This window comes from Tachysurus vachellii, chromosome 24 (assembly GCF_030014155.1).
Source record: "Tachysurus vachellii isolate PV-2020 chromosome 24, HZAU_Pvac_v1, whole genome shotgun sequence".
Lineage (NCBI taxonomy): Eukaryota > Metazoa > Chordata > Actinopteri > Siluriformes > Bagridae > Tachysurus > Tachysurus vachellii.
In genome coordinates, this window is record NC_083483.1 from 1019602 (window position 1) to 1036043 (window position 16442).

General features: G+C 37.4%; 3 protein-coding genes across 3 annotated transcripts in view; 1 reads left to right on the forward strand and 2 right to left on the reverse strand.

Annotated features, from left to right (window-relative positions):
• The window catches only part of LOC132839342 (transmembrane protein 94-like), a 16263-nt gene extending 16110 nt beyond the window's left edge, over window positions 1-153 (reverse strand). Inside the window, exon 1 of the mRNA XM_060860272.1 lies at window positions 81-153. Within this exon, the coding sequence (XP_060716255.1) occupies window positions 81-153 (73 nt within the window). The remainder of the gene's footprint in view (window positions 1-80) is intronic.
• A 3585-nt stretch (window positions 154-3738) lies between these two features.
• Window positions 3739-8413, forward strand: grapb (GRB2 related adaptor protein b). The gene is made up of 5 exons (XM_060860291.1): window positions 3739-3859; window positions 5427-5524; window positions 5953-6072; window positions 7950-8118; window positions 8234-8413. The coding sequence occupies exons 1-5, from the start codon at window positions 3782-3784 to the stop codon at window positions 8411-8413; spliced, it is 645 nt and encodes a 214-aa protein (XP_060716274.1). The 5' UTR covers window positions 3739-3781.
• A 2047-nt stretch (window positions 8414-10460) lies between these two features.
• Window positions 10461-16442, reverse strand: part of slc5a10 (solute carrier family 5 member 10) — a 35440-nt gene continuing 29458 nt past the window's right edge. Inside the window, exons 13-15 of the mRNA XM_060860274.1 lie at window positions 14348-14563; window positions 12878-12968; window positions 10461-12689 (exon numbers count right to left, since the gene is read on the reverse strand). Coding sequence (XP_060716257.1) covers window positions 12499-12689; window positions 12878-12968; window positions 14348-14563 — 498 coding nt within the window. The 3' untranslated portion in view covers window positions 10461-12498. The remainder of the gene's footprint in view (window positions 12690-12877; window positions 12969-14347; window positions 14564-16442) is intronic.

A 16442-nucleotide genomic window follows, 5' to 3' on the forward strand; every position in this document is an offset into this window, starting at 1 on the left:
CACACACTTCTCATGGGAAAACTTTCTTTGTGTGTGTGTGTGTGTATGTGTGTGTGTGTGATTATAGATCCAGACACTACCCTGTAAAGTGTTTATCAACGTTTCCACTCGATGTGGCATCTCCGATGTCTTCAGCTGCTGAAGAGCTGCCATGGCAACAATATCAGCAAAGAGGAGGAGCAAAAGAGCGCAGCCACTGATCAAAGCTGTGCCGTCACTATGGCAACCAAACACCAAGAGACCAAGTATTGAGTGTGAAACAGTACATTTGAACGAAATTTAGTTAGAATTATGTAATAATACTGTATTGTGCTTAAGTTTATAACGACATATTCATATATACATTCATTCATTAACTTGCTATCACTAAGGGCACTAAAGAGCAGAGAGCACTGATAAAAGTTAAACAGGTAACTGGAACAGAACGAAAACAAGTGGACGTTCAGAGACGCAACAAAGAGGCCACTGGTAACATTAAAAAAATTGTGCTTGTCTAAACAGACCATAACAAAGAGTGTGTGAAGCATGATGGTGTTAGCGTCATGATAAGAGTTTCCCTTGGCCTTCTTTACCTGTTCAATGACATTTCATCCATGGCTATCTCTATGCCCCAAACACTGAGTTTTTATAATACATTTTATTTAAAAAAAGGTTCTAGTTAAAAAACTTCAGACAGCTGGACCTGTGTGGACATGTCGTGTGTGTGTCAGGTGTGTTTGTGTGTCACCTGTTTTGATCAAAGATGTGGCATGTGATTAAGCTAGCTGCACACAGGGTGGTCAGTAAAGCTCCTGGCCAGTGTAGACTGGACCAACACACAGAATGATGCAAAAAACATTTGCTCCAGGCAGCCTAAAACAAACAAACAAACAAACAAATAAATAAATAAGTTTTTGTATACTTTCGTGTTTGTAAAAGTTTGTACGATGTGAACATGCTACAATTCATTTTATTTACAATGCTGTACATCACATATAATTACTGTACATATATATACTGAACCTTCTTGAGGTATGTTTCATGGTGTACCTCAGGGCCTTATATTAGGTACAGTGATATTTTTTGCACAAAGAAAACCAGCTTGCCTGCCAGTTGCCATTTTGCTTTGGTCTGTGTTGATGCTCCTGAAGAACCGTAGTGAGTTGAGAATGGAGCTGCGACAGAGCTGTGACAGATGATAAGCCCAACGGGCTCTAAAATATAGAGATTCTTTTAATTACACCTTTAAATGCTGTATTCCTTCCTTCTTATTACTGTATTGTATTATTTCAATTACAGTGTAATTTATATAAATTATAATCTATAATCCTACTGTAGGCCACCATTACATTGTTAGCACACCGTATTTTTTTTAGTTATTAAACATTGTATCGTTAAAGTTGTTATTATACCTTATATTGCTATCATACTGTTGTGTACCAACATTAACACAACATTTTCCCAAAGTCACGTTTTATCGGAGATACAAGCTTTATGACTTTGGAGCAGGGAGATACGAGATTATGCTGTCATTGATAAGAACGGTACGGACACAGACGGCGCTGCTGCCAGCAGTGTTCAATAAAGTCTGCGGTCATGTTGAGCCTTTTGACAAGAGACAAGGCTTCAATACTTAACCAAAGCTAATGACTGTAGTTACATACATCTTCCTAAACTCTATTTTAAAGGTTTAAGAGCTATAAGTGATGCAATACAAAACACAATAATCTGATTAGGCTGTCTAATAGGTGGAAATTAGTCTAATCTGCTCGCAAACTTACTTTCGTGGCTCCCGCGGAGTGAGGAAGAAGTGGACAGTTGAAGTGTCCAATGGAGTTAAGAGATTTGCGCTCAAGCTATTTTCAAGGCTTTAGATTGGTTAATAACTTGTAAAAATAACAGACCCACGTGGGGACTGACCAATAGCATGAAAAAATATGAAATTGACCAAATTTGGACATACGAGGTTTCCGCCCGACAGCGACGATATATTAGCATCAAAGCTCCAGTATTGAGAGCATATACTGTATACAGTGCCCGGTCATTTACAGCATTTTACAAAATATCTTTTATATACACTTTAAATTGATGTCCAAAGTTGGCTTTATAGTTACATTTAGTGGAATGTCCACAAAACAAATAAGGCACACTTTTTTCATAGTAGCTAAACCAGTCCATCTTTTTCTCTCTTGACATTAATAGGACAACAGTTTGTCATGTTTTAGAGAAAACTACAAGGTTTATACTCCTCTGTCCTGAAGATGTCTGGTACAGTTAAACAGGTACAGCTTTACCTCTAACTGTTACACACTGCTGACACTGGGGACTTCTTACATAAATGATACAAAAAATATCCCTTTTTCAGAAAACACAGATAAGAATAAGTTGTTTTATTGACTTACCTGCTCACAGGTGCTGTCCAGTGACACTGTCATCTGGTACAATACTTTCTGTTATAGCAAACGTCCTAGGAGCCTGTGTGTGTGTGTGTGTGTGTGTGTGTGTGTGTGTGTTCACATGTTGGCTGTCACATCCACATGTCCCAAGCTGGAGTAAACATCTTTCAGGTGTCACATACAGGGAGTGTAATCCTCATACACACTCAGAAGTGATTTACGGGGACCAAATGCAGACACAAACATAAAAATAACAAAAAAATAACGTCGTTAGGACCACTCACCCTTTTCTCTCATACACACAGTAAAGTCACACATTGGCGGCTGAAAAGGATGTCAGAATGTTTTTAGATGAATAGAAAGATATGCAAAAGATTTACACACATCTTATTTACCAAAGCTCTCACAGTGTGACTTAGTGCTGTAATATAGGGACCAAAAATTGCCATAAGCATTAAACATGAAAGAATGAGTTCCTTAAGGATTTATCACATTTTTATTCAGAATTTTTTTTTTATTCACATGAATTTGATGAATAGGAAGACAATTCATCAAAGTTAATTCTTGAATTTGATGACTTATATATATGTAAATCAAGGTCATGACCTCATTTCTGTGCAAATATTTTTGACTGGAGCTCATCTTTATTAACTCAGTGAAATTAGAGGAGCTGGATGTGAAACCAATCAAAAGCAGGACCTAATCATTTTTACTGCGTCCACTTCCTGAATTTTCTTCTGCTCCTTAAATCAAACATTTCAAAAAAGTTTTTTTTATCCTTTTAAGTACCAAATACACCAAGGACAGTTTTTACCTTGTGGAGACGTTTGGCTATAAGGAAATGATCTGCTTATTTCGGGTTAGGGTTAAGTGTAGGATAGGATTAATCAGCTGCATGAATTTTTATGGCAGTGTGTGTGTGTGACTGTGTGTTTCTGTGTGTGTGTGTGACTGTGTGTGTCTGTATGTGTGTTTGTGCATGTGCCAGCTCACAATCCTCACATTATATTGAGCTTAATCAACTACCGAAACATACACACACACACACACACAGGGACGATTATGGCTTTATGGCTTACATCCCATAGCTCTCTCTCACTCTCTCTTTCTCTCTCTCTCTCTCTCTCTCTCTCTCTCTCTCTCTCTCTCTCTCTCTCTCTCTCTCTCTCTCTCTCTCTCCATATTAAGTGATTAAATATAGTGGAGCTACACTCTTCATGTGTCTCTCCCACTTATTTTTCATCACATCACTTGCTCAGAAGGACACTCGTCCATCCATCCATCCATCCATCCATCCATCCATCCATCCATCCATCCATCCACCGATCTATCATTCATCTCTCTCTCTCTCTCTCTCTCTCTCTCTCTCTCTCTCTCTCTCTCTCTCTCTCTCACTCTCTCACACTATGGAGGCTGAAGCGCTGTACAGCTTCAGAGCTACAGAATGTGATGAGCTCAGTTTTCACAAGGGTGACATCCTGAAGGTGAGTGTGTGTCTGTGTGTATATGTGTGTGTGTGTGTTGTGTGTGCCTGTGTGTGTTTCTGTGTGTGTTTGTGTGAGTCTGTGTTTGTTTGTGTGTGTGTGTCTGTTTTTGTGTATGTGTGTGTTTGTGTGTGTGTCTGTGTTTGTGTGTGTGTCTCTGTGTGTGTATGTGTGTGTTTTTGTGTGTGTCTGTGTGTCTTTGTTTGTGTGTGTGTTTCTGTGAGTGTTTGTGTGAGTCTGTGTTTGTTTGTGTGTGTGTCTGTTTTTGTGTATGTGTGTGTTTCTGTGTGTGTCTGTGTGTCTGTGTTTGTGTGTGTGTTTCTGTGTGTGTCTGTTTTTGTGTATGTGTGTGTTTCTGTGTGTGTTTGTGTGTGTCTGTGTTTGTGTGTGTGTATGTGTGTGTGTCTGTTTTTGTGTATGTGTGTGTTTCTGTGTGTGTTTGTGTGTGTTTGTGTGTGTGTCTGTGTTTGTGTGTGTTTGTGTGTGTCTGTGTTTGTGTGTTTGTGTGTGTTTGTGTGTCTGTGTTTGTGTGTGCTTGTGTGTTGTTTGTGTGTTGTTTGTGTGTGAATATTTAAAAAGTCTTTATAGTTGTATTATTTTGAAATTCTGGAGTCCGATTTGTTCTCGTTAATTTGTTTTATGTAACAGCTCACAGGTTTATATTATTGTTCTAATATGTTATTGTTTCTATAGTAACATTTCGTTTAATCAGTTTGTCTGGTTAACATAAATATGTCCCGTGTCAGTGCACAGTAACAGTCAGAGGTTAAACTGTAGCTTTAAGTTTTCTGCCATGTTCAGGACAGAGGAGTTTCTGCTGCTTTGTGCTTTATCGCTAACATGCTAAATGAGCTAGCTGCGTTTTTTTCTTGTGTGACAGAAACCAGGAATTCACTTGCTTTAATTTAACAGAAACAAATGTTAGTAAAATTCTAAACTATTGTAAATTGTAAACTCTAATAACTGACAGCTGAAATAAAACATTGCAGTTCAGGTGAAAGCCACAGATTTTAACATTATTTCATGGTCAGATTTGTTTGATTTCATTATTCACATGATTTCAAGTGATTTGTTTTGTATTTTATGTATTTTAAATTTTATGGAGTTTAAGTTTTTATTTGAGGGGGGCACGGTGTCTTAGTGGTTAGCACGTCCGCCTCACACCTCCAGGGTTGGGGGTTCGATTCCCGCCTCTGCCTTGTGTGTGTGGAGTTTGCATGTTCTCCCCGTGCCTCGGGGGTTTCCTCCGGGTACTCCGGTTTCCTCCCCGGTCCAAAGACATGCGTGGTAGGTTGATTGGAATCTCTGGAAAATTGTCCGTAGTGTGTGATTGTGTGAGTGAATGAGAGTGTGTGTGTGTGCCCTGCGATGGGTTGGCACTCCGTCCAGGGTGTATCCTGCCTTGATGCCCGATGACGCCTGAGATGCACAGGCTCCCCGTGACCCGAGGTAGTTCGGATAAGCGGTAGAAAATGAGAGAAGTTTTTATTTGATTTCAGATTGGTAGCAGGTTGCTTTTGCTAACTACTCAGAAATCTAGCGCTTACTAAATAAAAGCTTATTCCAGGTGACGAATATGGATGAAGAACCAAACTGGTACACCGCCGAACATTCAGGAAGGAAAGGCTTCGTACCCAAAAATTATATCAATGTAAGGCCTCATCCGTAAGTATCCGACACAAACGAAGGTGTGTGAGTGTATTGGGTGTGTGTGAGTTTTTCCCTAAAGAGCTTCTGTTATACCATTAACCAGGGTTGCCAGGTTTCAGCAAAAGATCCAAGTCATAAAACATCTGGATACTTGAAAAAACTAGGTCACTATGCTGAGCTTGCATTTCTGACCTACGCAGAATATAAACTCCACAATTCCCATTTCTGTCTCGTAATCTTTACAATATTATACTGTACATTAGAAACAGTTCTGTAAGTTATTACTAACCCTGCACTGCCTTCTGCCCCTCCCCCAAGCCTGGGGCAACATGCCTCCTGTGCTTTGTTTGTTGCAGTTCCTACATTTGACCACTAGTAGTAATTAGAAGGCTACACCACAACTGAACTGGTGAACTGATCGCTGGTGTTTTTACATTTTTAAGATGGTTTGTCGGAGGAATTTCTCGTATGGCCGCAGAGAGCCGGCTGAGACCGCTGGAGAGCGGAGCGTTCCTCATCCGAGAAAGTGAGAGTACACCGGGAGAGTTCTCTGTGTCTGTCAGGTACACACACAAAACACACACACACAAAAACACACACACACACACGAAAATCTGTTAGCGTGGTGATGTTTTCTGTAGAGATGTTTGTTTAAAGAAGGAGTCTCCAGTTTCAGCACATTGTATCCCTTTCCCTTATGTTCGTCTTTTAAAGTTCAAAACGAAGAACGAATATTGTTCATTTTTTACTGATGTTTCACATCATTAAATGTAGCTATAAATAGATAAAACATACAGTCTTTAATACAGCAATAGAACAACAACAACAACAAATCACCAATTGTTAGGATTTTGGTAAATAAAACATTTCAGAAAATGCAACATTAAAACAATGTTGATTATTTTTTAGAATAATGTTTAAATAGGTAAAATTATTTATTTACAGTCTTTGTTGTTACTCAGAAGGGTTTGAGATCTCAGTCTGAGACTGAGCTATGAGTCAGAGAGACAAGTTAAAGTGTGTGTGTGTGTGTGTGTGTGTGTGTGTGTGTCACAAGTTTCCCAGAGTTCATGAACCAGAACCTACGACACAGAAGGTTATTTGGAAGGTCCATCCTTTTCCTGTAGGCGGAGCAATGGATCCATCAGTATTGAGAAATTAAACACAATTCTATTACAATAATAATATTATTACTGATATACTGAAAAAAAAAAATACTTATTAATTCTCAATCAAAAACTTTATTTCTTATTAAGATATTTTATTTTATTTCCTAAAATTGCTTCATTTCTGAATATGAAGTTTATTAGATTGTGATTTTTAATTTCATAGAAAATGTTCTGATTCAACATTTGAACAGTTTTTAAAACCGGTGTGTTTGTAGTTAGAGAATGATAGTTGTGTGTTTTTGTGTGTCTTTGTGCGTCTTTGCGTGTCTGAGGTTGAGTGTAATATTTAAAGGGCTTTGAAAAGTAAATGATGGAATTGTCAAAGAAAGACGACACCGGAAAAGACGGAAACATCTGGAGGATTAGGATTATTAACGTAGCTTAATCTTAGCACAGAGATGAAGATGAGAGTACACACACAAACACACACAGCTTTTAATCCATTTTAAACATTTACCCCAGGGGCAGTCCCTCATTCTGGTCCTTATGCTATGCTGTGTGTGTGTGTGTGAGAGAGAGAGAGAGAGAGAGAGAGAGAGAGAGAGAGAGAGAGAAAAGGGAGAGTGTTTTCCAGGTGAGGCAGGGTTGGGCTGGCAGGTGATGAAAGAGAGCCCGCTGTGTGTGTGTGTGTGTGTGTGTGTGTGTGTGTGTGTGTGTGTGTGTGTGTGTGTGTGTGAGAAACACATGCCATGGTGAAATATTAACTATTAACTGATGTAATGTGGTGAATAAATGTTTCAGATAAAAAGATAAAACAAACGATTCAAAAGTCACAACTAAACAATACTGAGAGCAAAATGTGCAAAAATGTGTAAAAGTCAACAACTACACAATGAGTCACAATTGTGTAATATTAAAATATAAAAACATTACTATCAAGAAATATTGCTGAAATCCAGTGAGACTAACTTTAAATCAAAACTGAGCACAATTCTAAAATATTACAGTCGCAAGATAAAATGTGGAATTTTCTACACAATATTCTCTAAAAACTGTCAAAAAAAATCAGAAGAGAGAAAGTGACAATTGAAAAAGAAAAAGTTCAATAAAAATAACTCAGAATTCACATTCGCTTCACTCACGACTCAAAGAGCCGCAATTACACGACATTCAAACATGAGATAAATTTACATAATGGTTTGAAAATACAAGCTTCAAAAACGAAAAATCCTTTGTCTGGAATTTTTATTTGTTTATATTGTTGTTTTGTTTTGTTCTATACCATTCATCACACACACACACACACACACACACACATTGTATTTGTGCAGTTATGGGGACCATGTGCAGCACTTTAAGGTCCTAAAGGATCAACTGCAGCGTTACTTCATATGGGACGAAGTTTTCACCTCGCTCAACCAGCTGGTGGAGTTTTACCGCAACAACAGCATTGCAAAAGAGAGGATCGTTTTCTTACGTGAGCCTGAGAGACTGCTGGCTGTGAGAACACACACACACACACACACACACACACACACACACACACACACAGACCGTATCCTATAATACTGTATCTATGTATGTAAGTATGATCTGTGTGTGTTTTTTTTCTCAGAGGCCTCGTCACGCTCACGCTCTCTTTGATTTCACACCTCCTCACGTGACCCAGCTGCGTTTCCTGCGTGGTGACATCATCGACCTTCTGGACTGCTCAAACGCTCATTGCTGGAAAGGGCGGTGCCGGGGTCGCGTGGGCATGTTCCCTTCCGAATACGTGCATCCTGTGTACCTCTAAATGGCGTAAGGATTCGATTTTAACCTCAAACCTTTCACGCAAACACAGCTTTAACTAGCAGAAATGTGTGTGTTTTTTGAAATAAAATATCTATTGATGTTAAATCTCACTGATTTATTAGCGAAATATTACAATGCAATTTTATGGTTAGAACAATTTTAGAAATAATATTTACACATTGTTAGAATTGTTAACGCAATTCTGTCATCACATTTTATAGCAGCAGTTAATGGATTGTAAACAGAATGCATAGAATTTCATTCATTCAATTTATTAACATTTAAACAGAAAAAAAGTTTAAAATGAAGTTACTATTTATCTCTAATATTTATTCCTAATGATCAAGTCTGAGGTGACAGTGAAGAGGAAAAACTCTCTGAGAGGATATTAAGAAGAAACCTTGAGAGGAACCAGACTCATCCTCATCCTCATCTGGGTGATACTGTACAGAAAATGATGTAAATTTACTAGGAAGTAAAAATTCCTTGATACAACAATTTGTAGTCCCGTGGAATTGTGTGACCAGGTGAAGATTAGTTGATAACACTAAGGGATGTTAAAGCATAGTGTGTTTTCCAAAATTATTAAAAGGTTTCTTTCATTCAGACTTACAACATGATTCAGTTCCTGCAGCAGAAATTAAGCTAAAACACATAAATTCCATGAATTTTAGAGGAGACATGTCGTGTGACATCACAACAAACGTTCATGCGTCCAATATGAGCAGAGCTCAGAAAATAGATGGTCATCCAGCACATGTGTGTCTTCACTTGTAGGAGTTTAAAAGAAGAATCCTGTGCTTGCTTTGTCACCAGTTGTAGAATTGTTTTACGAAAATTTAAAATATTGAAAGAAAAACAAACAAATACAGCAGAAAAATCAAGCATTTTTGACAACGATCACAACAAACTCGGCGAAATCCTGGAGGGACTGAATAAGAACGTGTCTGTTCATAGAAAATAGTTACAAACCTATTTTATTATGAAGAGTATTAACAATATTTACTGTTATATGTACAGTGCTTATTACACCCGCAAAAATCTGCGTTTTTTAACAGTTTTATTTTTAAAATTATAAATTACATTCAACAACTAGAGTTCATTTCAGAGATTTGTACAAATAATTCAACATAAAATATCAGTACTGTAAATTTTTTTTATTAATTCTAGTTTTATAAAAGGAAATTTAGTTTTGTCTCAGATCTTATATGCTAAGGAAAAAAAACCTAATAAATATTAATAAAGGTTTGGCGATCCTGTTTATGGAATAATTGTAACTTGGCAACAAACCTGCATTCAGTGTTTAGTCATTTCCTTTGCTTTAATGATGAAAATTTGACTTTTAAGCTTAAGAATAAAAATGAGATTTTAGAAACAATTTTTGTTTTAAGATTGTTGATTATTGTTTTATTAATTTCTATATGCAAATTTCCCGTAAACTTTCTGGATACACTCTAGATGGTGACATTGAGGTATGTCCTCACTTCAGGGATTAACTTCATGTCGTTTTTAACACAAAAACAAATATTCACATACAACGTTACAAATTGTATTCTATAATTCACCAGTTAGCAAAACTATACAATAAAATGTTCCCATGCATGACACTAATAGTTTAAAGTATATAAGTACAAAACTTTACTTACCTCATTTACGCTTGCCAGGTGTTTGATAAATCCCCACATGACCTCACTGAAGGTTAGCTTCTGACTCAGGGACAATTGTTTAGACGTTTAGTTCACTAAAGTGTTTCCTGATATCTCTTCAGAATTCCAACCAAGGCGTGAAACAGTAGGTGAAAAGAAACAACAGTGTCAATCACGAGACTCCACCCGTCATTAACCGGTGCATATTTTTGTGATAGCACCAGTTGGATGTCCCACACCCTCACACCCACACACCTGAGTCCCATATACTGCCTAATGGTTTTTATTGTATTCATTCCAGGTTTCCAGCGAAATGAGAGAGAAAGTGCACAACAATGCCAAGAAAAACAACAAAACAATTTTCACCAGTGGTGCTTTCGAAATTTTTCCATTTTATTTCGAAATATGACAAACGTCAATTAAAACGTCATTAGAAATATTTTTGTAGATAACATACATTTTTTTTTTTCATGTCCAACACTGAAACATAAGACACTTTAATACTGAAAAACAAATCTCTTGTCAAATGATTAATCCACGAGGATCACATTTAAGTTAATTAGGTAAATGATATAAAGTAAGAGTCTGGCTGTTTGGAAATGCTCGGAGGCCGGTTCCCTCGTTCAGGCTTGTCTGGATGACTTCATCAGGTGCAGTAAATCGCTCTGCTGACAGGTTCGGAGTGACTGCAAAGCATTAACTCATGACACAACACGATTTTACCAAAGTTTAACATTTTCCGTGTAAAGATGGAAAACAATCCGCTGAACGATTTACATCAAAGGAATAACATAAAACGTTGTCATGCGTTGAAAGCGATCATCAGAGGAGTTAGTTCCCTCCTGGAAGCTGATTATTCTACGAATTGAACATTTTTAGCTACTAAAGAACAACATAGTTTTATAGCTGTAGAATATCGTTCTGTTTCCTGTTGTGGAATATCAATAAAAGACCTCTCGGGGGTTTTTATTCCTTCTACTACAATTAACCTATGATGACAATTTATAAAAAAAATTGACAGATAAAAGACAAGATATACTCTGTATCTGGTTGCCACTACATTTATTGTTGTTAACGGTTCTCACTTACTTTCCCGCAATAGCTTTTAGGTAAAAAAAATGCTGACTATCCGGTCTGTAACTAGCTTCAAAAAGCTGCCTGCCTCTAACTGATAGCATCTGTTACTAGCTGTTGATATAATGTGTTATATAGCTATATATAACTAACTGTTAATTTTGTTACTGCTACTACGATTTGCTGTTACTAGCTGTTATGAGCTGTAACTCTACGTTACCATCTGTTACCAATCAGAAGGGACAATTTAGTGTCATTGTGCTATAAGATGTAGCTAAACATGTAGTTACATGTTGTTTAATGAAAGCAGTGAGGAATTAAAGGAGGTGATTCAGGTGCTGAAATAAAAAGACTTTGCTGAAACGCTAAAGGTCGTGAGTAAATCCGCATCTCCTTTTCCACGGATTAACCGACTATCGTATTTTTTTCCCATCCTGCGTTGTTTAATCTCCCTTTTCATTAAGAATAATAATGACAGTCAAGTGGGATAAAGTGCATCAGGGTTCAGAAGTTTGTCTTCACTACCAACGCTGGGCTCCGGTGATGTTTCCTCAACATTCCCCACACACAACGTTAAACCAAACTTCGATACGCTTACACAATAATGCTGCTAAATTCTGATTGGTCTGTTAATGTTTCTATAGTAACAGCTAATGCAAGAAGGCAGATTCTCCAAGATTAAGTTTAAAGACCAAGGTTTAACGTTTGAATTTTTTTTTTTTTGACAGACAGTTTTCTGACATGATGTCCTTTATTATATTATTACATATTTGCTAACTGTCAGTGTTGTTTCTATAGCAACAGCTGTAATGTAAGGTGAGGTTTATTTAGCGGGTTTGGAAGGAGTCTCCAGTGTCGCTCCAGTTTACCGATGAAATGAAAATGAAAATTTGGTGGTGAAATTATTATTATTTTTTTTTTACAAGAATTACAAGGACCTGTTTTTTAGGCATTATATGTAACTGTAAACAGATCAAAAGAACTTGTTTTTCTTTCTAATAAACGACAGATTGTTATCTTTGGCAAGCTGCTGTGTAACAGTCACTCCAAACGGCCAGGATGAAGATTAGTATTTTTCTACAAAATCTTGATTCTGATTACTAAGTGTGAGTGTGTGTGTGTGTGTGTGTGTGTGTGTGTGTGGATATCTCCCTATACCCCAGTGTGTGTAAATGCCTGAACATTCAGCTCTTGCTCTAATCTGCTTCATTATCAGCTTATTAACTGAATCCTATTGAGCAACATGTAAAATATAAAACCACGGATTTAAAATTAATCTAAAACTGATTGTCCAATCTCAGGAATCTTTTTTTTCTTTTGCATTTAAAATGGTGTGTGTGTGTGTGTGTGTGTGTGTGTGTGTGTGTTATGCATAGTAAGCATAAAGGAATATATTAACACACATGAGAATAACAGCGTTGACGCAACAGAATCGTGACCAAAACGGGTCTTCCCTCATGCTCTGAATCACAGGAGACCTGGGAGCTCCACGGTCAGGCCGAGGACTGCAAAAGCCAGCAGTGCGAACACACTTCCCTCTGCGCACAGACTCACAACCTAAAAAAAAAACGAAGAACAGAGAGAAAGAAAAGCTTTGTGTTGCATAATGCCACTTGGGAGTATTGCTTTCTGTTTGAGGTGAAAAGTAACAGAGACACAAAATGTAGGATTAATTTTGAAATGCACAATGTATCGTGTGTGTGTGTGTGTGTGTGTGTGTGTGTGTGTGTGTGTGTGTGTGTTACCCTCTGTTCTCCGACTGAGTGTTGATACTTTCTGTAGCGGTATGTCTCTGTCAGTGCTGCGTCTCAGGGTCCACCAGGTGAGGTTGTGAATCTACAACACAATAATAACACACACACACACACACACACACACACACACACACACACACACACACACACACACACAGATAGACGTTAACCTCATTCACATGCACACATCACACACTGCTGCTTCATTCTCAAATCTGATTGGTTGAGATTTCTATAGCAACAGTTCATTCATGAGGAATTGTAGACGGACACTCCACGGGAACGTATTAGAAAGGTGTGTGTAATCGTTGATATGTGGACATTTTTATGCAAGAAGAATGATTACGGAAGGAGTCTCCAGTGTCAGCATTAATTGTAGCTAAAATGGACAAAAAGAACAATGTGACATACTTTAATTAATGAAAATGAATTAAACCAAACTTTTTACGTATGACATATTTAGTATGAAGTGAACGTTCGTATCCTGATAATTCACTAACACACAATTTACTACATTAATACAGAACAAAAAACTTTACTTCACTTAAATGTGATATATTTATTTATATGATAAAAAATAACAACAATAACAACATCCAGCACCTCAAGGACAGAGGACTGTTAAGTAATAAAGTAAAAATAAAGTAATAAACACACAGTGTGAATCTACAACCTTTACTCTGTCAGAGTAACAAACATTTTTTTCCTGACTGAGTATTTATGCTTTAAGAAAACGCCTTTTTGACATTCGCACGCTGTCAATCATCTGTCTTTCACTGAGCAGAAATACATCACGTATTAACAGTTTCTGTATTTATGGTGAAAAAAAACACAACTATATTGTTAAAATCAGACAAACGTCCATGTTTAGTCAGTAAAACGGTTTGATCACGTAGCAGCTTCTGGAGATTTTAAGACTCGTACTTTAAAGGTGCGGTGCACGATGTTTCAAAAATGCTTCAGAAAACTGAGTCGGGCCGACAAACAAAACAAACGTGTAGCCAATTTGCAGAAATGCGGCGGAGAGAGTGTTCAGTGCTCATGTGTGACATTAGCCGAAAGCGATTGAAACATTGACATGGCGGAGACCTGCCGTTACCTCTGCCTCGGGTTCTAGGTGTTGAGCGTCGTCTTCCGTGTGAAACGGAGCTAAACCTTTCACGGTACAACACACAGTACTACACAAACACATTTGTATTACCATAATATTATTCATTGAGTTCATTTATTAATAAAAATATCCCCTCGGCCAGCCGCCCCAGCAGGTTCCGCCATAATAGTTGCCTGGGTTATGTATGTATGTGTGGGGCGGAGCTATCAAAACAGGGGTGACACCCATTTGGGTTAGGGGCGTGTTTGTTTTGATGATTTCAAATGTCAACATTGGCTTTCAGAGATTGTGCACCTCACCTTTAAGTAAAAAATTCACCCGTGTATGATTTGGATTTAGCTACAGCGTACCTGTTCCTCAGGGGGGGCGGGTGTGAGGAGGCTGATGGTGATGGTGACAATGATGGTGATGGTGCAGAGGATGATGGCGAAGTGCAGGTAGTGGACGCTCCGCAGGACGGGTGGCGCAGGGTCGAATACTCCACAGCGAGCAGGCTGGAAGGCGAATTCCAGAACCATCCGCGTGACACCGATAACCAGACCAACCATCAAACCCCAGAACGCTCCCTAAACACAAAACAACTTCATTCAACACTCCAACATTAATGTTTTGTTAATTATTTACCAATGAATCAGATATTGAAAAATATCAATGTCTGAATGCATTCATTTCTACCCAAATTTTAAATAAATAAGTAAAAAAATAAGATAAATAAACCCCTAACACTTATCCACAGACATCAGCTGCTCTTGTAGGAGATTCATTTTATATACTGAAATCTTTCCAGTAAAAATTTAATTCAATGAATTAAATGTTTTGATATTTGTTATAAGTGGGTGTGTAGGGGGCGTGGCCACAAACAGCCAATCATGTCATGTACGTAGATGAAACTTAAGCTAGCAAGTCAACAACTTTCCTAAAACCTTCTGGTTTAAAATCACAGTAAAGTTTGAACTTTTCCTGGGGCATCTTTCTACTCAGGAAAACGTACAACACCTTTTCGCACAGGATGTAACACAAACATGTCGATTCAAGCGCAACATACATGTTATTACCTGAGGTTACGTCTCCTGCTCAATGTACAGAAAGTAAAACATCTCGTGAACTTTCCAGATGCAAGAAAAGACAATCGGTTTTAGTGAAATTACCGACTTTATAGACGAAATAAAATTCTCATCAGAGAAAAATCAGTTTAAGAAATTTGTGTCTGAATGTAAAAGATGAAAAGAAATAAGAGAATTTTTTATAGGTGTTTGTGTAAAAATGTACAAAATAAATAAAATCTTAATTTGATTAAACTTTTTATTAATTAATTTACTAATTAGCTAATTCTGCTTTAGCTTGTCCGGTGTCTTCAACATTCCTGATTAGTCCGAACTTGCCCGGATCTCCAGCTTAGCTTGTGGAATATCGCTGGTGTAACAGTTTAGTTAAACATTTTATTAAACTTTAAGATCTGCTTTGAACTATTTGACCTAAATGTAAAAAAAAAAACTTTCTTGTTTGGAAAATACATATAAAAACTTCATAGAAAGCGGATTTATTCATTGTGTACGTTGTTTGCGGAGCAGAAACCGCAGGCGAGCTGTGAACTGAAGAAAGTGACAGAGAAGTAAGAAGTTCTGGAGTCTTCTGTAGCTTAGGGACATCCTACATTCCACACAGAAAACGCCCCACCCCGGTATAAAGGTGTTCCTCCTGCGTGACTGGAATGCTATAATGTTTTTCATTCGGATGAACAGGTTTTTTTTTTACTGTGAACATTCTGCTAGCGCTTGGAGGCTTTTGTTAAGGACATCAGAAAAGAAATTATTTCACTTTAATCTCTGATCTTCTTTGATCCAATGTATGACATCACAAGATGTTTTTATACATAAAGTCCACATTTATGCGCTTTTAGGAAAATATGTAATAAATAAAGAAGTCAATTACTTTAGTAAATAAACCAAACAAAGCAAACAGCTATAATTGTTAAGAGAAGGATGTTATGTTCTTCATGATGAGATCATTTTATCTCCAGATCAACATTGTGACAGAACATCATTTAAAACTTTATATATAGTATAAGTGAGAACAGAAACTTGAAAATAAAAACTTCTAGCTCTAACTATATCATATTATATATCAAATTTACCTGATATTCAGAAACGTTTCACTTCGTTATTTTCGAAAAGCGTTTTTCGTTGTTAAATTTTTTCTTTGAAAATTGTCCGCGTTCAAATTGAAATGGATCACCTAAATACAAGAAGTTAAAGACTTTTACTGTATGTTGCCTGGAAATGAAACAGATTTGGTCATCACAAAGTAAACCCTAAAGGTCGAACGTCATTTGATCGCACATCTTAAGTTCACGTATGAAGAGGATTTTGACGTGCTGTGTGCTTTCTCATGGTGTTTGGTTTACTGAACCAAAGCTAAGATGACAAGGACGTTATTTGTTCCCAC